At 37.2% G+C, this 23,575-nt stretch overlaps 1 protein-coding gene across 1 annotated transcript in view; it reads right to left on the reverse strand.

Moving 5' to 3' along the window:
* Window positions 1–23,575, reverse strand: part of clcn7 (chloride channel 7) — a 62,695-nt gene that overhangs the window by 20,125 nt on the left and 18,995 nt on the right. The window contains exons 9-19 of the mRNA XM_052022100.1: window positions 21,622–21,705; window positions 18,520–18,613; window positions 17,644–17,708; window positions 14,983–15,099; window positions 12,860–12,914; window positions 11,077–11,137; window positions 9,454–9,598; window positions 7,988–8,081; window positions 6,843–7,012; window positions 5,595–5,646; window positions 2,629–2,756 (exon numbers count right to left, since the gene is read on the reverse strand). Of these exons, the coding sequence (XP_051878060.1) occupies window positions 2,629–2,756; window positions 5,595–5,646; window positions 6,843–7,012; window positions 7,988–8,081; window positions 9,454–9,598; window positions 11,077–11,137; window positions 12,860–12,914; window positions 14,983–15,099; window positions 17,644–17,708; window positions 18,520–18,613; window positions 21,622–21,705 (1,065 nt within the window). The remainder of the gene's footprint in view (window positions 1–2,628; window positions 2,757–5,594; window positions 5,647–6,842; window positions 7,013–7,987; window positions 8,082–9,453; window positions 9,599–11,076; window positions 11,138–12,859; window positions 12,915–14,982; window positions 15,100–17,643; window positions 17,709–18,519; window positions 18,614–21,621; window positions 21,706–23,575) is intronic.

Below are 23,575 nucleotides of genomic sequence, written 5' to 3' on the forward strand. Positions count from 1 at the left end.
TATACTGCTCATTTACAGCAACACAGCTTGTGTGAAAAAACTAATTAACAAAGCAACTAGTAATTGAGAAATAGTAAAAACTTACAAATTAATAGAACCAACATGATCTAATGCCTGGGCATAAGATTAAAATCCACTGACATGCCAAGTAATGCAGCTGAAGTTGAAAACATTGCTACAATGAAAAATGACAGGGACCTGAGTTAAGCAGCTGCAACTTATCAAGTGCTCAACAACCAAGGTGAGAGTCCCCTTAAGTGAATGAGATCAATGTGCTCCCCAAGGAGACGATGGATTCCACTTCCAAATGTGATCTTTATTTACTTTCAATTGTTAGTATTGGGATAAGTATTTAATTCACACTAATCCTGAAGCAAAATTCAATACTTGACAGATTGTGTTGATAAATGAACCACTCAGCACAGAGGTGAAGCTAGTAGAGCTGCTGCCTCACAGTTTCAGCACCCATGTTCAATCCCGAGCTTTGGCACTGTGCATATGGAATTTGCACGTTCTGCCTTGTGGCTGCATGGATTTCTTCTAGGTGCCCTGATTTGCTCCTACATCTCAAAGATATGCAAGTCAGTAGGTTAATTGGCCATTATAAATTACCCCTAGTATGTAGGTGAATGGTAATATCTGTGGGGAGTTGATAACAGTGTGGAGAGAATGGAAAGAGGGATTAGATTCATGTAAATGGATGCCTGATGGTCATAGGGCCCATTTCCATGCTGTATGACTATGATTAAACTGTAGAACAGCACTATTTTCAGGAGTATACATTTACAATTTAAAAATAAACCTGCTACTAATTTTTAAAGCTTTATTTCCCAATCCTTAAATGGTGAATACATTCCTTTCAAACAGGATAGAAATAGACATTTTATTTATGGTCACATGCACTGCAATACTTTGTTTATTCACCAGGATGAAAGTCAAAGCCAGTTCTAATTTAGTCAGATTTTAAGTTGTGCCGAGCATGTCACTCAATCACAATTGCTTAAATTGTGAGAGTTTTTTCAGGCAGCAAATCATCTGTGCTCATTAAATCAGTTGTGTTCAATGTATTCACCTTTGTTTCAGATATTAAGAGAACTGTTGTACATTTTTACTGATTTCCAGTTTTTCCACTGGGGAACTATGGAGTGCCCATGACATTAATAGAACAGAATTTCAAAACTTCTCCTCAGGCTACGTACAAATGTTCATGTCCTGGTTACAAAATACTAAACAGATTAATAGAGGAAAAGAATCAGCAGCTCATACTTATGTATTCATGAGAGAAAATAGTAGAAAAGGGAATAATAATGAGAAAAGGCCAGTGAATCCACTTGAATCCCATTTAGTCATCCCATCTATGTGACCTATTGTGAGGATTAAACATTGCTTTAAGTGTAGAAATGCCATAAAAAAAACTGGGGAAAGAGGCCAACATTTAACCACGACTGCCATACCTGTAATTCTGCTATGTACTGAATTACGCTGAGGAATACTTGGGAAAAGGCTCAGAACTCTTTACTCTTAATTATTTGTCAAGAACATAAACCTATACAACAAAAAACAAGAAGTATTTTTTCTCCTCCAAGAATAACTCACCAGGTTGATGCCTCACAGTAAAAGGCAGCTACTCATCCGACTTGCTTGTTACAACATGCAAGGAAGCTATTAAGACCACTGGATGTATGTTGGCTCCCAGCAGAACAATCCCATTAGTTCCATTCCCCCCCTCATTTCCCTGTAGCCCTACTTATTCTCTCTTTTGCATGCTCATCAATTCCCTTTATATTTCCTCCCCCCCCCCCCCCCCCAATTAAGGGGCAATTTACAGTCACCAGCAGAAAACTACATTGTCACAGAAAGAACATGAAAACTTTTTAAAAAAGTAACATCGAAGGTCAGTATCAACCCTGGTCCTTAGAGTTATGAGGAAGGCTGCAGCACCAACTGCTGTGTCACCACACCACAATGGTCCAATCTGAATTAGACCAACCTCAAGAGTTCTATCCCATCCTACATTGAAAACTGAAACATTTTACTTCTGCTTTGTTGCAGAACACTATGGACATTATTCCCAGTGTTGTTTAAATGACAGCACAAATGAACCTATATAGTAGAGCTTGGTACTTGACCTGAGCCTGACAGGATCCAAGTATGGTCAGGTCCGTGTTGTATTGAGTACCCAAAAAAAAATTAAGTCCATGGGACGTGGGCTGGATCAGTCTAAGCCGGTTCTTTTTAAATAAGATGTGACTGCTCACAAACAGCCAGGAAAATCAGGTAGCACAGGAAACAGCTCCCATTTCTCAATATATTACTTCACTGTACAGCATAACTGTCTAACTTGAAACGAAATTGCACGGGTTACGTATTAAAAACAAAACTAACACAACTCAAATCTATGTCCTTGGGCCTGGGTCATGTTTTAATTTGATATTCGACCACAGCTCTACCATACATATTGCAAAGGTTCTGATTGAATTTTCTTAGCATTCAATGAAAGCAATCCTCAGGTGCAAAAAAAACAATGTTTACTTTTCTTTACAAACTGAGAAATTCATTGAGAAAATTTTCACTGTGTTTATGTGACCCACACACAAACATTTGAAATATTTTTTAAAAAATAGGTACCTCAATACAGTAATCCCCAAATATTTTGGCAGTCATCAGCACCAACATGATGGGAAGTCCGTATGTCACATTTCCAGTAGCCTCCACAATGATGACCGTTAAGCTCAGTGTCATTCGTACAATACCTCCTGCCAAAGAGAGTGACAGAATACAAGCTCAGCTGCATTTTGTACGAGTTTATATACATTCACATATACAACCATACTTGGCTCCTGTCTGATTCAGCTACATTGTTATTTGGATCCTTCTTTAGTCAAAAGTGATAAAAAAAAATGACGTTTCTCTTTCATCTGCTAGACTTTTAAGCTTAGTAACTGTATGTAATTTTCTGTTCCCATGGACGAGATCCCAATTAGAACCAATTAACATGTTTCTTTGAAATAAAATCCACATTGTTCTCAAAATTAAAGAGTTTAAACATTTAATTGTTTCTTTCTTCACACTTCCATAATTATTTATGAAAATGTTCATCTTTTACAATAGCATTGAACTTCCATTTTGATAATGACTATTCTACTTATTAAAAATAATTGTGATACATGATATTTGTTTCAATTCAGACAGAAAATATATGACAGTGCTGAGAAATATTTTACCTAAATTATTCAACGTTCAGGTTGGGCAAACACTATTCATCCCAGACTAGTACCAACTGCTGACATTCAATGGCATTATCATTGCTAAAATCCTGATTATCAACATCCTGAGTGTGGGGTGGTGTCACCATTGATTAGAAACTCAACTGAGAATCTCAACCAGCCAGCCACATAAATGCAGTGGCTACAAGAGGTGGCCATCAATTGGGTTTTGTTACATGTAATCCACTTTATCAAAGCATTTCTAAAATATTTAAGGTGCAAGTCAGCAGCATAATGCCCTTCACTTAGTGTAGCACCAACAAACTCAAAAAGCTCAAACCATCCAGAAAAACCCAATCCACTTGATCACCGTCCCATTCAGCACCCCTAAAACATTTGCTTGTTAGAAGCCTTTAAATAATTTCGCTAATGCTCAATAGAGAACCTACAACATTTATGGTAGAGAGGTCATTCAGCCCATTTTTGTCATGAGCCAAAAGTGGATTTCAGGGTAATTCTAACTCCCAGATCTTGGTCTCCAGCCTTGCAGGTTACTGTTCTTTAAACATGCTCATCCAGGAACCTTTGTTTTTTTTTAAAATATGAAGAGGGTTTCTGCCTTCATCACTCTCAGGCTCACAGAACTTGTTGAATGAATTATTTTCTCAATTCCTCTCTAATCTTTTTACCAATTAACTTAAATCTAAAAATAATGAAATAGTAATCTTTAAGGTGTAACATAATGAAAAGACTAAATACTGAAATGCCAGGTTAAAAAAATATAACACAGCACATACTCTGCTCCAAGAATTATAACAATATGAATTCAGGCCACAAAATAGTGTCAAAATAGAAGTCAATGCACAAGGGATAAAGATGTGGTCAAGGCTGCTATTAAAATAGAGATGGGAATCTCAGGCTTTTAAGTCACCAAGAACCCTGCTATTCACAAGAGGTATCATTTCCTTTCCTAATCATATAATATCATAAATTCATAGCCAAGATCAATTATTCCACAAGAAACCAAACAGAAAGATGATAAGCGAGCGGGATTATGAAATAACCAAATAAGGCATATGATAAATGTTACAGACTAGGTTACTATTGGTGAATGTCCCTTTAAGATAGAGCATAGTGTGTGTGTGTGTGTGTGTGTGTGTGTGTGTGTGTGTGTGTGTGGGGGGGGGGGGGGGGGGCGCGGTTACGACAACAGAACATAAAGGATGTAATGACGTTTTTGAAGCAGTCAGTCTGTGGGGGGGGGGGGGGGGGGGGGGAGGGGGAGGGGGAGAGCAGCCTGCTAGTCCCTATCGATGGATGAAAAACAGTATCTGTGTCTGTCACTACAATCCACCTATGGATTTTTGGAGTAATCCGGTAGAGTCCACTTTGTTGCTAACCTGTAGAAGGAAACAGGTATTTGTGTGGACGGCCACAATTCGAGTGCCTTGTCGGGGTGAGGCAGATGCGGTGGAGTGGTCACTGCTGAGTAAACACTGAGGTGTTGTTTGGGTTCCAAAGTGGAACATTTGGATTTCGTAATTACTCTCTACTTTCTCTCTACATTTTGTCTTCAGTCAACGGTGGTTGTTGAAGAAGCCTTTGCTCACGTTTCACCTTACGGCTTGCTGAACTAAACTTCTGAGAACTATTCCTGGACTTGGAGCTTGGAAATTTGCCACACACACTTCGAGTTTAGTTTTTGGGGTTAATGTTTAAGATTTAACATTTTTACTTCTAACATTCTAATATTCTAATATTTTTACTTTTATTTTTCTTATTATCATAAGTAGTTATTAATAAAGTAGTTTTTAACACTTATACATGACTCTGTGTGTTTCTTTTGTTGCTGGTTTGTAACAAAAATAATTGTGCACATTGTAAGCATCAAGATGACCTCTAATTGGGAGCTCTTCCATTGGGGCAAGAGATAGCGTTCTGCTGCTTAAAGGCTTCCAGCATGTTAAAGTGGCACAAATCATTACACTAACTTCTGAGCCAAGGAATAATCCTGGGAAGGATGTGTGGTTAGGATGTGAAACTTGCTATCAGAATAAATAATTGAGGCTAATGACACAAATACCTTTTAGGGAAGCTAGATAAACACACAAAAAGATAAATAAAAAGGATATCATGATGGTGTCAGAAAATTAATAAGAGAAGTGTAAATAGTTAAATGGAACTACTGACTGAAGGGCTGCTTTCAGAGCTCGAAATATTATTGGATCATGCAAAAACTAGCAAAATAATTTTCTCTGTCCAGTTAGAATCCTCGGTTCAGATTACACTAACAGATTTTTATAAAATATGGCACGATGGGATTAATGAGAAATCTTTCACTGGCAACTAATTATCAATATTCCTGCCCAGCTCAGGAACCACACTTACCAAGCTGAGCTGCTGCTCCCATCAGAGCATACTTCCCTGGGTCAGCCCAAGTCTGCAGATTAAAATAAAAAAATTAACACCCAAACAGTCACAGGGAGAATATGCAAACTTCAAACAGACAGCATGGAAGATCAGGATCAAACCGAGATGCTCATGCTGTGAGGCAGCAGCAATACCTGTTGATTCACTGTATACGTTAGTAAGAAAACAAAATCAAGTAGTTTTTGTAATCCCTCCCTCAAATTTCAATCAATTTGCTTCAGCTTTCCCTTGCATCTAAAGGCTAGTTATATTGCCACAGATAATGGATTTTTACACAATATACTTTTGTACAATTGCTCACTGCTGCAGTATGATGTTACATATACAAACCACGGTTACATTTACTTGATCTTTCCTTAAGATCTACAATCAAAATTATGAGAAAGTTTTCTTCCTGGAAGAGTGAGAACATTCCCCAGAACGCAATTCGAGGGAAAGTCAAAACTGACGAGGAAACATTCTGCTTAAGAAGTGGACAACAACTAACATTAAATCTCTGAGGAAGGGAACCGTCATATAAAGTTTGTCAAGTTTGTTCTCGTCTCACAAGCAAAAGCCTGAAATATATTTAATGAAGTATTAATCAATTGTTAGGAGAGCAAAATGGAAGACAGCTTGGTGATGGATTACACTTCTTTGCTGCTGACTCAAATATTTAAAAGTCAGAATCAGTTCCTCCTATTGTTACCATTCAACTTTGAGGGGAAAATAAAACATCAAAATCATTCACTGTTTCAAGTAAAATAAAACTAACCTCATGACAAGTGTCAACACATATTAATATACAAGGCTTATGAAATTCTATAGCGAGCTTAACAAAAATGCTGAAGCCAACAGACATAAGTGACCTTCCATTGTTTTAAACAAGTCTTAATAATTTAGAATTTTTTTTGTTATGAACTGTCCCATGAAACATAATGTTACCTGGAACCTGCAACTAAACGGACAGTAAGAATTATACTTTTCTGAATATTGAGAATCCATTCATGAAATAAACCTTTTAAGACAGAAATGAACTAAGTATTGCTTATTAGCAATACAAATAGTCTTAAGTGTTAGGGTTAATTTGTTGGAAAGCCTGTAAATGCACTAAGACATTCAAAATTCAGCATATTGGTTTTCTCATTTAGACTTCACTTTAGAAAATACCAAAAGTTCACAGAATGCTTACTATGGTTCAGTATTATGAACCAAAATCAAACTTACAGAGTTTGGTGAAATGTTGGAAAGAAATATTCCAAACAATCTTCCCCATGCAGCACCAATCAATAAAGATGGAATGAATACTCCACTAGACACAGCCAAACCATATGTCCAACATGCCAAGAAAAAGTAACTTAATGTGAACAAGCCCAGAGTCAGAGGATTGTATGAACCTGCAAACACACATCATACAGAACAAGTAAATACTGGACTTGAACATCACAGGTTTTATTTCACAGCATTCAGCTTGCTTGCTAACTTTCAACTAATCAAACTAATTCTACCTTTAAATTCTCTCAAAAATTATAAATACAAAATATTTTGTAAACACAAGGGGGGGGGGAATTCCAAAAATCATTCCAACAGCAAAAGAAGAAACTAACTCACACAGTCTTGAAGAACAAAGCCCTAGAAAGATGGAACTGTAGCTTCCCCCCCCACTATTGGGAAAGGTAACAAGGTTAGATTCATATGCCATCATTGGGGAAGGGGATGGGGATTGGTGAGAGAGCTGTGGGGAAAAGAGATTGCACACAAGCAAATAGAACCCTAGAACACTACAGCACAGCAAACAGGCCATTCGGCCCTTCTAGTCTATAAAGGAAGGAACAGATGAAATGTGCTTTTGCATGGGAAGCATGATTTCACTTCTTATTTCACAGCATCTGCACTGAATGTTACAAGACTTGGATATTGTATCAGAATTTAGCTCAGAATTCACCAATAATAAATTCACAGACCTGGAATTTGGTTGAGGCTGGGCTTGTTTAACAATGAATGCCCAAGGCTCTAACATGGTGGCAACCTAGCCTGGCCACCCATCCATAAAGGAATCAGCTGTGGCTGTCAAGAAAGTGCATTTTAAAATAAAAATACTAACCCAAATGTACAAGTGCTAATGCCAGTTTGCTTTTCTTCCAAAGGTGTGTGCTAGAAAGGGCCATTAAATTGTGATAATGGCTTTTAAATATAGTCGCAGCATTTAAAATTATTAAGTGGAAACAGATGGTACATAAAAACTATAAGCCACCATTTAAAGGGAATGCAATAAAAAGGTAATCAGTTGGAAGTTATTAACCTTGAACCAGTTGTACTAATACCACACAGTTCAATAGATTTTAAAACAGCAGCACATAATAAACACTGACCTGGAGAATCATGAAACAAACTACGAACACTTTTTTCTGGAGTGTTAAAGAATGTTGTAGCTATTGCATTGTATTCTCCATCTGGGCAAAACAGCTGAAATTACATAAGAGTCATTATGGTAATGTGTTTCAATTAAACAAGAGAGAGCATGCATCTTTTTGGATAAATGCAATGAAACTCTACAGCTGGTTTGACAGCCAAATTCCACCTTGACCAGTCAAATTCCTTTAAAGCAATCACACACTACGTCCAAATATTTGTTTTCTTTTAAAACAGAATTTTCTGAATTTCTGGTAACTTGGATAATGCAACATTAGCAACAAAGTGTAAACTTGCTGCTAAAATTCCAAATTATGCATCTGTGTTAAGACTAGTTACCAACAATTTAAGAGGACAGTGCAATAAATTTTCATTCAAATTTTTTTTTCCCAGTGATCATCTTTCCTTAAAAGTTTTCAATCTTCTTGAGACAATGAATCCTCATTGGGTGATAAATCCAAGGAAGGCAGTTGACCTCTTCTCATTTTACTAAAGTGGCCATGTGTTATGTATTAAAGGGAGAGGAGCTATGTTATTCAACCAGGAGGGAACATAATATTTAAGCCAGACTTCAACCATGCAGACTGGACGACCATCAGATGCAGGAGAGTTGAATTAACCCCTTGCTAATGCAAGACACACCACTTAAGCAAACGTCATCCAGCTCAGTATACATCTAGAATCCAGCCTTATCAACATGCAATATAAACCACTGAAATATTAGATCAGACATATTGCTGTTTTTAGATACTGAGGGAGAAAAAATATTCTGCAAGATATAACTATTGCTGATTTTGGTTCAATGATGGCCATGATTTTTTTGTGCAATGGACAGATAAGATGCAGAAAAATTGAAACAATTCTGCAATATAAATTGCTGAATCATGCAAATTCACCATGGCTTCTGTCATTTATCTGCAACAAAGTTAAATAAATGTCCATAGCTGAGATAGGTATTGTTTACCATTGTATTCACCACAACTAAAATTCTGATATAATTACACATGGAGGTTTTCTTTTTGATTTTAGTCAATTTTCTCCTTTCTACTCATTGAGTACCCTGGATTTTGCATTATTGATGCAGATCACCCTTCAGTACCTCACCCATCTGGCTATTTTTCACATGCAAGCCCTAAATAAAATTGCCAGCTGGCTAGTTGATTATGGAAGATATCAACCCTATTTTTTTCCTCCTCAATGTTCTTAACACTATCAACTTGGATCACTGAGGAAGACCTGTACAATTTTCTGCTCCCTAACAGCAATTGTTTCAACTAACATAAACATGCAAATTAAATCGCAATATTTCCGTACCCTCTCTTTGCAAACATTCCTCCCAAAAGAGCTGTTAAAGAAAATAAAAATTGATCTCTGAAAACTGATGCTATAAACTATAAATTTTCAGAAGAAACAGAACAAAACTTACTTGGAGGGGATATTTAATAGGATCTTCTCCAATAGGCTGGCAGTCACTAGAGTACATAGCATAAATCATAACAAAAGAAACTGTAGCCGTCACTGCTCCAACTAGCATTGCCTCAATCACTTGCAGACAGGGTCGATGAATGTACCTTTTTAGACAAAACAAAAGCAGGTTAATGTTCTCTTCCATGAACGTGTATTGCTCAATAATTTGGTAACTTAATCAAAATTGATTCACGAATCTCTATCAGAATTTACTAACATGCACACTTATGGGAGATGGGAGAGAAGTGCTGGAGAAGATAAATAATTGTAACCTAAAAATTTCAAGGGCTAGATTAGCATGATTTAGCCTTTATACTCCTTACTTTAAACAAAATGAAATATCTATATAGTAACACAAGCTTTCCAATACTTGCAGATTATAAAGAAAGAACTAAAGCAGTTCCTAAGACAGCTGTGTTCCATTAACAGCAAGTACAAGATCTGATGTGGTAATGAATACATTGTTTCATTCCATACACATTCGATATGGAAACCTAATCAGACAGCAGTGGTGGGGAATGCACAGTTGCAGCTCAACATGTCCTGAAATAACTCAAGATTTTTTTTTACAGCAAACAATATTTCATTTATATGTTTTTTCCTAGTTCAACTTAGTGGTTTCAGTGACTGGGGGAAGATTATTTTATGTTTAAACATTTTTCACTAAACTTGTGTTATTGCAAAAGGAATGCACATAATTTCGAAAACAAAACAGTAGAGATAATAAATAGTAATCATGAAGTCCAAATAAAATGTTGACTTTTATCTCCATACAAAAGAAGTTAAGTTTATGCTACAGAGGTGGAGGCAGCCTTAGAAATGACACGAACTGTAACTCAAATCAGGATCAAATTATGACACCAAGGTCTCTAACAGTCTGCTTCAGTTTCAGACAGAGGAGTACAGAGTTGGTGACCAGACAATAGAATTTATGGATATGAAAGAGAAACAATTTGTCCTCATAGATGAAAGGGGCACAGAAATCAACCCAAAACTGTGGTTATATTATTTGACAATAAAGGAAGCATTCCTTCTATCTCCAACCCCAGAAAGGCAGAAATCTGAAATCCTTTCCCTCAAAGGCTGCAGGTGAATCAATTAAAATTTTCAGATCAAAAGAATTTTATTGCGCAAGGGTATCCAGAGATGTGGATCAAATACAAAAGGATAACAGTTCAGCTGCCTCAAGCTAATGGATTAGTAGAACAAACTCAAAGTTGAAATGTTTATTCCTATTCTTTTGTTGACAACTTCTTAAAATTGTATTTTGCAAATGTGCTTTTCAGCAAACATTTGTGCACTAGTTTATAGAACTTTGCTCCAAATATGCAAAACCTAATCTCTCCAAACATTCACAACTTAGATTCAAAATTGTGGATCACAAAATTACAAACCAATTTATTATCAAAACCACTACAAATAAAACAAAACTGCAAAGCTCGGTAATAACAGCAATTCTTTACATAAAGAATTCTTTGTATAAAGTGTTTTTAAACAATTCTCTATCGGAGCCACTGCTTACATTTCTCTTTCAACTTGTCCATATTAATTACATTACACAAAAATTATTTTTAGAACTTACCTGATTCTAAACATTGTAAGGCAGTAATTCAGTCTATTAAACACTGCTCCCAGTATGCCACCTGAAATATGGAGAATGCAATAATCGAATAGGCTTTTAAAAGTTATCAAAAAAGTGTGTCCAATTCTGGCTGCCAGAGCAATTACAAACAAAAACAACGAGTTACTTAACTATTTCAAAGGCATTTTCCTTACAACATTAAAAAGTCACAAGAATCAAAGCAATGAATGAAAAGAACAATTTCTCCCCGAATTCTACTGCACAAAGTAAATCAACTGTAGCTGCTGTTTAGACAAAAGATACATGAAGAAGATGCAAAAAGTATCCATAGTAATAAAACTGTGTAAAAAAGGTTTTGTAGCAAGGAAATGGCAATCCAATATTTACTGCAAGACAGTGTAGGTTATAAAACTTGCACAGAACTGGGTTCAAATCTCAGGGAGAAGTCAACAGCCTGACAGATAGAATGATGAAGTACACACCTGGACAATGATCCCAAACAGATCTATGTGGAACATCATTATAGACAGCAATAGAACTTGCTGCACAGACACAGCTATGTTCCTAGTAGGCACCAAGAAGAAAGTACTTCAACAGAAATCATGAAAGTCATTGGTGCAAACTAAATAGCTCTATTATATTCTATCAAGTGAGCTTTTCAGTTAACCAAGAAGAATTTTTGATATTGAAATAAACATTGGATTTGGTCTCAAAAACTGTAGGAACTGTGGAAACATTCATCCAGTTTCCATCTCCACAGGTACTGCATCATGTACTGATTATTTCAAGCATGTTTTGTTTTATTTCAGATTTCTTGCATCTTGTTTTGGTCTATGGTTACATTGGGAACTCAATAAATGAGTAATGAGGTAACCATAATTGCTACCATAATAGCCTAACATATGTACCAGACTCCAGCAAACAGAAGAGATAACATTGTGGAAGAATATCCAATGGTCTTCACCAGAGTCTGAAGACCCTGGCCTGAAAAATACACTTCAGGATGGTAAGTTAACAAATGGTCTAGAAAATGATAGGGTTAGCAACCAAAGGGTGAATGAAATGAGCTATGATGTTAATTACAATGGCAGCAGTGTTGAAGAAACAAGTATAAGCTGACAAACGCCCAAATGTCATCTGTTTCATGAATAAATAATTCATTAGTTAGCTGCAAAACTGACATTATTGTTAACTTCTCAATCTAATATTGGTGGTGTGGAAAGCAGAGTTGTCCATCATTCAGTTGTTAGCCTCTTAAATGTTTTATTTTTGTTTTGTGTGGGGTTTTGTTGTTATTTCATGTAAGAGATAAATATTAATCACTCCAACAGCCAGATGTTCATAGTTGGGGGAAAACTACATCCAGCTATACAAGTACCCCAATGACTTTGAAGATGAATTGAAAGGGTGCATACACAGATAAAAATTAATAATGTAGTTCAGTTACAAAAGTAAAAATCTAAAGAAAACAGTTGAGAACATAAAATACATTAAAAATATAAAACATAGCTAAAAGTAATGGTATTACAATAATCCCATAGAGGTAATTCAGATAACATCAGAAATCAGAAATATGAAATCCAAAAATAAATTTAGTCTTGATACAAGTTCCAGCTGCCTAAAGTCATACAGGCAAAAGTTTATGAGGATATTTATTTAGTTTTGAAACACTGTTACAATATTATTAATCTTTGACTGTGTATGGAATATGATGCCATAATCAAAAGGTATATTATTTTATGGGCTGCCTACACTACTAATCAGATAAAAAGATAATACTTGCCGATTGCACCCACACATATAAACACAGGGATTTCGTACCAGTTATATTGTACGGCCTATTAAGAAAGCAAAATAAATTGAAGTAAAGCAATTAATAGTACTACAGCTTTCCACACACATTTTGTTGTTCCTAGTTTAGTGAAATAAAATAATCAAGTTATTTTACAACATTCAGTAATAACCAAGATATTCAATAAATCAAAATTTATTTTTTAACTGAGATAGGTAAATGGTCAAATGAGTTGAAGGCCGATTATAGTTCATTCAATTCTACTATTATCAACCAAGAAAATATTGACACTATAAATAGAGAAGCACTAACCAAAGCAAAGCAGATTTGATAAAATGGAGAGAAAAGAAAACTTGCAAGAGAAATTGAGAAACTAAGTGTGACTAATGGATATTTTTCTTTTTCCATTTTCCATTAAATGACCCATTCTACTAAGAACCATTAAAATTCTAGTCTAAATTTCATAAATTTAAATTGCCATTACTTTCCAACAGCTTGCTCCAAGAATTCTTCAAAGTTTAAATCTTAACCACATTGATAAGAAAACGTAGTTTGTTCTTTCCAAGTCAAGCCAGAGAATTGTTTTGCTTAATTCATTTTAAATATAATATTAGCAAAAAGTCAAGTATTCAAATTAATTGTAGTTGGATGCAAGTTAATTGTACAAATAAGCTTTTAAAACTTCAGGTCAATACATTTTAAAAGGTATATTTAAAGAGTCACACAATTACCATTTTTCCAGAAGATTAACTAACCTTACCCCAAAAAATGACATGAAACATTATTAAATTACCCGAAGTTTTAATACTAAGTTAATATACTCTGTGGAAGTGAGGGTGGGTTAGTAATTTCGTAGGGACATTTATAACATGCAAAACAAAAGTAATATTTGAGGTGTCAAAACATTGCCCGTAAAAAAAATCCACAAGCTAATGTGTCCAATCTATCAAGAATATTAAAAACATACTGAGAATTTCAGGTTCCTAGTGGTCTTTGAATGAAAAGTTTCTTCCCAGTTTCTCCCCTAAATTATTAATCAATTAATATCTACAAAATTCCTAAAATGAAATTTCCAAGATTGTCTTCCTGTTGTTCCTTACATGAGAAGAAATAGCTTCTTCGTAATATAACCTACCAAAATCATTTGATATCTTAAATGTTTCATATATGTCATGATCATATCACATCTCTAATCCTATGCACTCAAAGTCCTAGCCAAATTTATGCAACTTATCCTCATAATTTAACCTTCTATCATCCTAGGGCACCTGTACTGTAAGAACGCCAAGTTTAAGTTCTTCAGATGGTGGGCAAAAACAGAAAGTTTACTCCAGAAGGTGGTCTAATATTCCATACAAATGCAATTCAGCTGCTGAGAAAAATAAAGCATTCTGCTTTTTGGACAATCAGGTTCAAACCATTCTGTATCATGGAGTCCCAAAATATCTTCACTATGCTTTGATTTCCAGTTTCCTACTATTTCAAAAATGCTATTTCTCTTTACTAGTACAGAAAGCACCACATGCTACCAAACCCAATGGGAGGAAACCTCCCCACCCCACCCAAACAAAAACAAGAGTAACTCCTGCTATTAACATGCATGAAAAAAAATCAAGTTAAATCACAGAATGGTGATTAAAATATACCCCTAAAAATTGTAACATTTTACTTTATTATATTATAGCAAAATAAAACTATAGTAATTCTCCTGCCAAGATTCTATTGGAACAGGAACAATGCAATTCCCTGCCCTACATCCCAACCATGAGCAATGCTTACTAACAATAAAAGTTTTGACATTGATTGAACTTGGATGAGCAAGGCCATGATCAAAGGCTGGGAAGCAAGATTAGTTTTGGATAATATTTTCCCCTCAGTCAGCAGGGACACAACAGCCCAAATGGCATCTTTCTGTGTCATAATTCTGTAATTCTGTGAGTAATCATTATGGAGAGGAATGAAAATAGTTCAATTCCCAAGCACAAATAACACTTTCTACACTTGTTTTTTGTTTTTAACATAAAACTGCACTTTATGCACTATATTCATAATGAGATAACTGAAAGTTTCAATTACAAAACAATACAACCATTCATCCTTTGACCTTTTCTTACCTCACTTTGAAACTGCCCAAAGTTGATCAGACCCGGGCTTGACAGATCACCTGGGTTGCCATGGTAGATACTCAGGACAAAGTTCAAAGTAAACGTTGAAATCATTGAAGCAAAGAACTGAAATAAAGATGGCAGATTTTAAGGATTAAATTCATCTTAAATAAATCAGTCTTGTAGAGTGCACTGTCAACATAAAGGAGCAATGTTTTTGGAGACTGTTCGAAATTCTGGAGTGTTATTTTTGTACAACCGACCAGAAGCAAACACACTGCAAACTGGAAATCACTCATGACAATTACATCAATCTTTGCCTCCAAGACACACTGTACAAAATCTAGAGCAATAGCATTGGCTGAAAACTGACCCAACCTGGGATTATAGCAGGAACATTTACGTTTTAAGGTTCAATTTGATAGTAGACTTCCTAAAGCAGGTGGGAACCTCAGAACCTCTGCACAAAAAGATGCATTTCACTGTGTGTTTCGATGTACATGTGACTAATAAAGATATCTTAAGATCGAAGCAGGGAGAGGTTAAAAATGTTTGCAAATACCCCTGCCAGCTGATCTGCGCAGGATCAAAGGACACAGCCAGGATCACCATCCAGGCCAGATACTTTCTGCAGGTTCACTCTCCAGAAAATTGATCTTACATCCACAATGATGACTGTAGCTTCAGGTGGATTGGAGGCTGTTAGGATGGATGGGGACATCCAATCCCCTTCTGTTCAAAACATGCAATAGAATGCACTAAGCTCATCGGTTAGGGATGCACTGCTGTCGGTGACACTACCTGACTTTGTTTTGTAGCCCATTAAAGCATGTAAGCCCTGCCACAACTGACAGCTGGTCTGGGACTCGATTTTGGAATGGTATCATTTCTTGGTATGCCTGATAGCCTTACGGAGATCATATCTTGATTTCTTGTAAAGGTCAGAATCACCTGATTTGAACACTGCAGACCTAGACTTCAGTAGGGTGTGGATCTTCCAGTTCATCCATGGTTTCCGGTTTGGGAACACCCAGATTGTCCTCTTTGATACACAGTCCTCAACATACTTGCTGATAAAGTCTACGACGATGGTGACATACTCATCTAGGCTGGCTGCTGAGTCTTTGAACATGGATCAGTCCACTGACTCAAAGCAATCACGTAGAAGCTCATCTATTTCCTCAGACCAGCACTGTATGACTTTCTGTACTGGATCCTCCCATTTCAGCTTCTGTTTGTATACAGGGAAAGGGAGCACAGCCTGGTGGTTTGATTTACCCAAGTGTAGGCGAGGGGGTGGCTTGGTAGGCATTTTGATGGTTGTGTAGCAATGGTCAAGGGTGTTTGGACTCCTGGTGGGATAGAAGACATGCTGATAGTATTTTGGTAACACACTCTTGAAGTTGGCTGAGTTGAAGTCACCAGCAATGATGAAGAGGGCCTCAAGGTATCCCGTTTCAAGGCTGTTGACCATGGAATATAGTTCATTAAGTGCTTCATTGAGTGCAGGCTTCACGTCCACCTGGGGTGAGACGTAGACTGCCATCAGGATAGCTGAAGTGAACTCCCTCACCAAATTTTATTGATGCACGATAGAAAGCATCCTATCCGGATACATCACGGCTTAGTATGGCAACTGCTCTGCCTGTGACCACAAGAAAATGCAGAGAGTTGTGGACACAGTGCAGCACAAGACAGAAACCAGTCTCCCCTCCATGGACTCCATTTACACTTCTCGCTGCCTTGGTAAAGCAGCCAGCATAACCAAAGTCCCCACCCACCCCCGACATTCTCTCTTCTCCCCTTGGGCAGAAGATACAAAGGCCTGAAAGCACGTACCACCAAGCTCAAAGACAGCTTCTATCCTGCTGCTATAAGACTATTGAACAGTTCCCTAGTTCGATAAGATGGATTCTTGTCCTCACAATCTACCTCATTATGACCTTGCACCTTATTGTCTACCTGCACTTTCTGTAACTGTAACACTTTATTCTGCATTCTGTTATTGCTTTACCTTGTACTACCTCAATGCACTGTTGTAATGAATTGATCTGTATCAACAGTATGCAAGACAAATTTTTCACCGTATCTTGGTACATATGACAATAATAAATACTAATTAAGTTTACTAATTGCAGTCCAGTTCCTGCTGCAATACTGCTCTTGAACTTGGAAGTAAATGGCCAGCATCCAATCTCCTGGATCTGCTAAAGTCATCTGGGGGAACTTATAGATAGTGACAAGGCCAAAGAAGAAACCCAGAGAAACAACAATGGCTATGTGACCAGATTGCAATGTTGTGTCTCTGCTGACTCAGATACAAACAGGAGCTGGAGAACAGCATGGCATTGGTATATTGTGAGCAGTGAGCATTGGAGAAGGTTGTAGTTGTAGATGATATCAAGCGTTTCAGAAGATGACCCAGTGTTCCAGTTACTCAGAACATCCTTATTGGCCAGGATAACTATCACTGCTGAGAGAAGGAAAGAAGTTTGATCCACTGGGCCGTGAGGTGCGGTTTGAGGAAGAATGGAAAGGTTCAGATAGAACTGTTAACAGACAGGGAATGAGTCCTTATCCAGTACCTTAAGGGGTAGTGAAGATAATCAGATACACCACAATTGCTACTGGTAACTGTTAGGTGTTCTTTTTGGAAGCCTGTCTACTTACAATACGCCAAGTTAGCATTTGGTTCCAGAAAGAAGCTCCTTCTTCCAAGCTGAAAAGAACACCACCTACAAAATGAAATATACATTATAAGGAGGCTGAATTCTAAAACAATTATTCAATCTGGCAATGGTAAACAAAATAATATTATAATTAAGAACAATAAATAACCAGATTTTGATCTATAGTTATAAAATATCTTTCATCACAAACTACAGGGCGAAGCTTTATTCCCAAATCATAACTCAAACAGAAGAATGATGTCTGGCTACAATTTGGCTGTTCTTTTCAAATAGGGAGTAGCAAGTTCAAAAGGGGGATTCAGACACATTTTCACACTTCTCCATTCTCAAAGTGCAAAGAATCAAGATTAGTACAAAGATATCATGGTTGCCAAAGCAGTGAAACCGAACATTCCCATTAATTGTGAACAAGGATGGTTTTGTGTTTAGATGCATCGTCCATAAGCAACTGAGTTGTAATGGCCAATGAATTTCCAAACAAGAACCTTACAGAGACAAAGACCATCATCCAGAGTTGGATTCCAATCCAAGCTGGAAAAGACATGAGGCTCCAGGACTCCCACGACAGCCCTTTCAAAGTATGTTTTGGATTTAAATGGGCAGCACAGACTCATTAGGCTGGAAGGGCCTGTTACCGTGCTGTACAAATATTGCTGTCTATTAAACACATCCTATTTTGATCTTTCTTACCCCTCAAGCAGTATTTTGGGTTTTCTCTTCAAGTTTTAAAGGCAAAGCTTAATCTGCATGAAAATATTCTTTTTTTGGAAATACGAAATTAACCTACACAAATTGTATGAGGTATTTAGATACTCAATGTTAGTGCATCACTCAGGTCATCCATATTACTACTTACCTACTGGGGCACCAAAAGCAGCAGAAACTCCCGCTGCAGCTCCAGCTGATACAAAATCTCTTTTTTCAGTATCTCTGCGAAAATCCTCAAATATCTGAAACATAGAAACACAAGACACTATTAACTTGCTCAGTATTCCTTCATTATTTCGGCTTGCCCACTGAACAATGACAGTACAAAATCTATCTTGGCCACAACTGCAGGGATATCCTTTCATTCAAATTAAAAGTTGAATTAATCCTTCGTTTCCAGCAACTGTTCAAAGACTACACAAATTAAAGGCCTCTTAAGTGCTAATAAATCAGTGGACTTTATTCCATCTAGACAAATATAACATACATTACCCAGTAAAAATTCTGATTTGATTACTTTCTCCCCTTTCTTTTATGTTAACAACAGTCTAGAAATACTTCAGAATATCAATAAACTTGAATACAGGTTCTTCAGAAGAATTATAGTCATTTTTCAAATCACATGCGCTCACAGATATGAATAATAATCAGAGATTTACTGATATTAACAAGTCTTTTACCACATCGTCCCTGGGAGTTTCTGCATGATATTCATCCAAAAAGAGTAATGAAATCAGGACGGAATGAAAGTGCACACCAGTTCACAGAATATTAAGCACAAGTTATGCCAATTAATACTTTTACTCCAAAATTTCCACTAAATTTTATTCACAAAGGAAGCAATCTCCATTCAACATCAACCCTGCAAAATGGCCAGTTTCTGGCCATCAGCAGTGGCCATCAGGTGAAAAGACATGCATCTCAAGATAATTCAATAGAATGATGCACTGTTGCAACATACTGTTTTAAGTCTGTTCAAAATCAGTCAACTGATCTGCCCAGTCCTGTGATCAGCAGACAACTGGAAATCACTGATGGGCCTTTTTTTTCCCCAAATGACTTGAACAAATTTTCAGTTTCAGTTACTTTAAATGTACTCATCAAGGCTCCATTGACTATGTGCCAGTTGGTAACTGATTACTGCATATCAAAGAATTACAGATGTTGGAAATCTGAAATAAAAATACAAAATGTTGCAAACAGTCAGCATCTGTCAAAGAGAAACACAAAAACCCTTCACCCATATTGGGAATTGTGGAAAACATAAGAGTTTTAAACAGGGATGGGAGTGTTGCATTGGACAAAGGGAATAAGTTTATAGGGCAAGGCCAGGGTTACCCAGATGAGATTAATGAGGGCCTGATAGAGAGAAAGAAACAAATAAAAGGACATGTTAAAAGCTGTGAAGTGCATGCCAGAGTTGCGCCTGAAACCAAAAGCAGAATGACCAGCAGACCATGCTGTACTTGTGGAGAGACAAAAACTGAATTAGTTACTTTACAGAACTGGCCAGTTCTCAAACAGGAAAAGCAAAAAATTCTGGAATTCAATCTCATCCAGAGTGCTCAATGTCTCTAGATGGAAGATGAGCTGCTGTTCTTCAAGCTTGCTTTGAAATGCTACAGACAAACAGGTCAAAGTGGGGATGGGATGGAGAATTAAAGTGACTGGCAAATGAAACCTCAACAGACTGCAAGGGTTCTATATTCAGTGAAGTGGGACCTCCATTAGGATTCTTCTGTATAAGCACACTAATCCTTAAAGACTGTGTGGCCAAGAATAGCTCCAACGCTATCGACAAATTCACCGATGACACCACTGTTGTTGCCAGAATCACGGATTGTGACGAGGTGACATACAGGAGTGAGATGGGTCAGCTGGTTGAGTGGTGTCATAACAACCACCTTGTGCTTAATGTCAGCAAGAGCAAGGAATTGACTGTCGTCTTTAGGAAGGGGAAGGCAGGCAAACACGCTCCAGTCCTCATTGAAGGGACTGAGGTGGAAAGGGTGAGCACCTTCAAGTCCCTGTGTGTCAATGTCCCTGAGGACCTGTACGTGGATGCAACTACCAAGCAAGCGTGCTAGCGTCTCTACCTTCTTAGAAGTTTAAGGAAATTTGGCATGTTATCGAAAACTCTGACAAACATCGACAGACATAGTGGAAAGCATTCTGACTGGTTGCATCATGACCTGGTATGGAAAGTTCAATGCACAAGAACACAAGAGGCTATAGAGAGTGGTGGACTCAGCCAGTTCCATCACGGGCACAGTTCTTCCCACCATCAAGGACATCTACAAGAGGCGACACCTCAGAAAGGCGGTTCCTTCATCAGGGACCCTCAGTATCCAGGCCATGCTCTCTTCTCGATGCTGCCATCAGGCGGAAGGTACAGGAGCCTGAAGAACCACACCTCAAGGTTCAATAACAGCTTCTTCCCCACTCAGATTCTGGAACCAACTGGAAAAACCTTAACTCTAACTCAATCTCTCACTATACTGTACTGGTGTCGTTATGTATGTTTTTTGTTGTTTATTTTGCACACATGTAAGTTATGTATATGTTAATTTAAGTTTATGTTAACTTATGTTTGTCCCCATCTTTTAATGTATTGTGCTGCCACTGCAAAAAGTTAATTTTTATAGCAATTATACCGTGTATGTATGCCTATGACAACAATAAACTTGAACTTGATATTGAATTCAATAACTTCAGATAACTCCTTTTTCCTTTTGGTATCAGAATTGGCCAGTTGTGTTGTAAGATTATTAATCTGTAACAGTAACTCAGTTTTTCTCTCTTCGTAGACAATGCCTGATCTGCTGGGCATTCCCAGCATTCTCCTTTTGATTTCAGTTTTGGCAACAGGTCTTATTTGTATTTCGCAGCTTTAACAGGTTCCTTTGTTTTCTGTCTTCAACTGTCCTCATTAATCTATTAAACAGACAGCTCCATATACATTGAAATCACCTACCCTCAGCCTGTCAGAAATATTCCCTTCGTTCTGTCCATTTTCCTCCCACTCCCAATCTTCTTTGCAACTTAAAATTAACTTGTTTTCTGATCTTCACAGTACTCATCAATTGTCAATTCTGTTTCTCTTTCCACAGATGCTGCCTGTCTCGTTGAGTGTTTCTGGCATTTTATACTTTTATTTTTAATTGATGTTTAATGCTGTTGCTTTCTACAACATCGAGAAATTTTACACTTGTGCATTGGCTGACCCGTGAAAGCAAGTAGCAAAACTAACCTTGAAGTCTTTCTTTAAGGTTGAGGATCTCCCCTGTGAAATACCAGCTGCAATAACAGCACCCGAATGAATCATTGGACCTTCCTACAATTAGAAAATGTAACATGTAAATTGCAGATTCAATACCTGTTGTAGTCTTAGCCACTTTTACTGAACAGTTGATTAAATGGGACCTTTAGTCAAGTGGTTTAATTACTAAACAAATAAATCAGGATTGGGGCCTAGCCTGGGCCCAATGGCATCTGACTGAATAGTGGGTTGGGATCTGGTCTGGTAAATGTTCTACTGAAATGTCACGACTTGGGTCAGGTCAAGTTGTGCTGCCCCAGCTCAGTGCTAAATTCAGGTCTGTTTGACTCTATATTAGCAGGTGACACATTTGTTAAACGGACATGACCAGGAAATAGATGAGAGACTTTACACGTGATGGGAAAGTGATTCTAAGATGTCCGTTTCAACTTAGAGACAGCAAGGAAAGGATATGTAACATTGGCCAGACTTGGAGAACTCATTCTCATCTCATTTCAAGCTGGCCTGTAATACCCACAATGTGGTATGCAGCTTGGGAGTGAAGTGTGTTTCTTTGGTATCAGTTTCCTGTCTGTCTTGGTGATAAGCTCAGCTAGTGACATCCAACAAATGGAGATGAACAAGACTTGCATGGCATTTCTAAAGATGTCAAGTCTGAGTCAGTATCAATGGCTAGGTGTGATATTCTACAAACACCTCTGGGTTGAGTTAGATCTGAATATAAGAACTCAGACTTGAATTAGGCAAGGAATGGCTGTGGTCAGGTCAGGTTTGAATTTTATACCCCAGCAGACCTCTAATCCAGAGACTCAAACCAAAGATCAAGAGAGATTGCAGTAAAAAAAAACCTACATAATTCACAAAATTTTATTTAGGGAAGATAGTCTGCCCTCCTTGCGTAATCTAGCCTGCATCCGATACTCCAAACCCACAAGTGTCCATCAACTCAAACGGTCTCATCCTGTTGTTTACCAAAATGACTGTTCATGTAGGCGACTCGCCACCATCACTGCCTTCTCAACAAAAAAAATGGGGATGAGTATTAAATGCTGACCTTGCCAGTATGCACATCCCAAGACAGAATACAAAAAGTCTGTGAGTGGAAGGGAAGTGAAAACTTTATTTCTGTTCTTGCCAGTTTCACACTGTCAGAAACTACTAAATTAGGCAGATGCTTGAGTAATATTGGATTTTCAGGAATCTAATAAAGCTAAGAAATGCCGGAAGGGTGGGCCCAGGAGTACTTGCAGTTAGATTGTAATCTTGCTGTTAAACTAAATTTTGAACTGAAATTTTCTCTTAATTAATCTTCACTCAAAGTTGATTCACAGTACTTACAGAAGGATCAGTCTGCCAGACTTAAGTACTGCATCAGAAACATTTGGCACTTGAATAATTACAGTGTGAACATCTGCTTTAATTTATAGGCCATCAAATATCTTCAACCATTCTTAGCTTGTAACATTTGAAAAGTTATAAAACTGAATGTTTACTCGAGATCTGAAAACAATGGGTCAAAAATAATTATGCTTCATGGTTATAAATTAATTGCAAACCATAACAACATTTTAATACCTTGGTCTTCATCCAAAGGAAATCTACAGTACTATTATAGATGTTAAGACCAAACTACAGCTGTAGTAAAATTATACTACTAAGAAGTCTTCAACATTTATAGCAAACAGCCATATGCAAAGTAAAACCTAAAAACATTAAAGTTATAAAACAGAACAGAATACACAGTCTAATCAAACTTTCTTCAAACTCCCAATAAGCCTCACACTGTCCAAACACAGAAAAAGAGTGCAGAATTCCAATTTTAATGTGGCAGGGTTAAATGAGAATGCTAGCAGCAAAGATGAAGTTCATCAGCAGCCAAAGCATCAAGTCTCTTTTGCTATATAAATAAAGAATGGCCAACCTC

The sequence above is a fragment of the Pristis pectinata genome, chromosome 8 (assembly GCF_009764475.1).
Source record: "Pristis pectinata isolate sPriPec2 chromosome 8, sPriPec2.1.pri, whole genome shotgun sequence".
In the NCBI taxonomy this organism is placed as follows: domain Eukaryota; kingdom Metazoa; phylum Chordata; class Chondrichthyes; order Rhinopristiformes; family Pristidae; genus Pristis; species Pristis pectinata.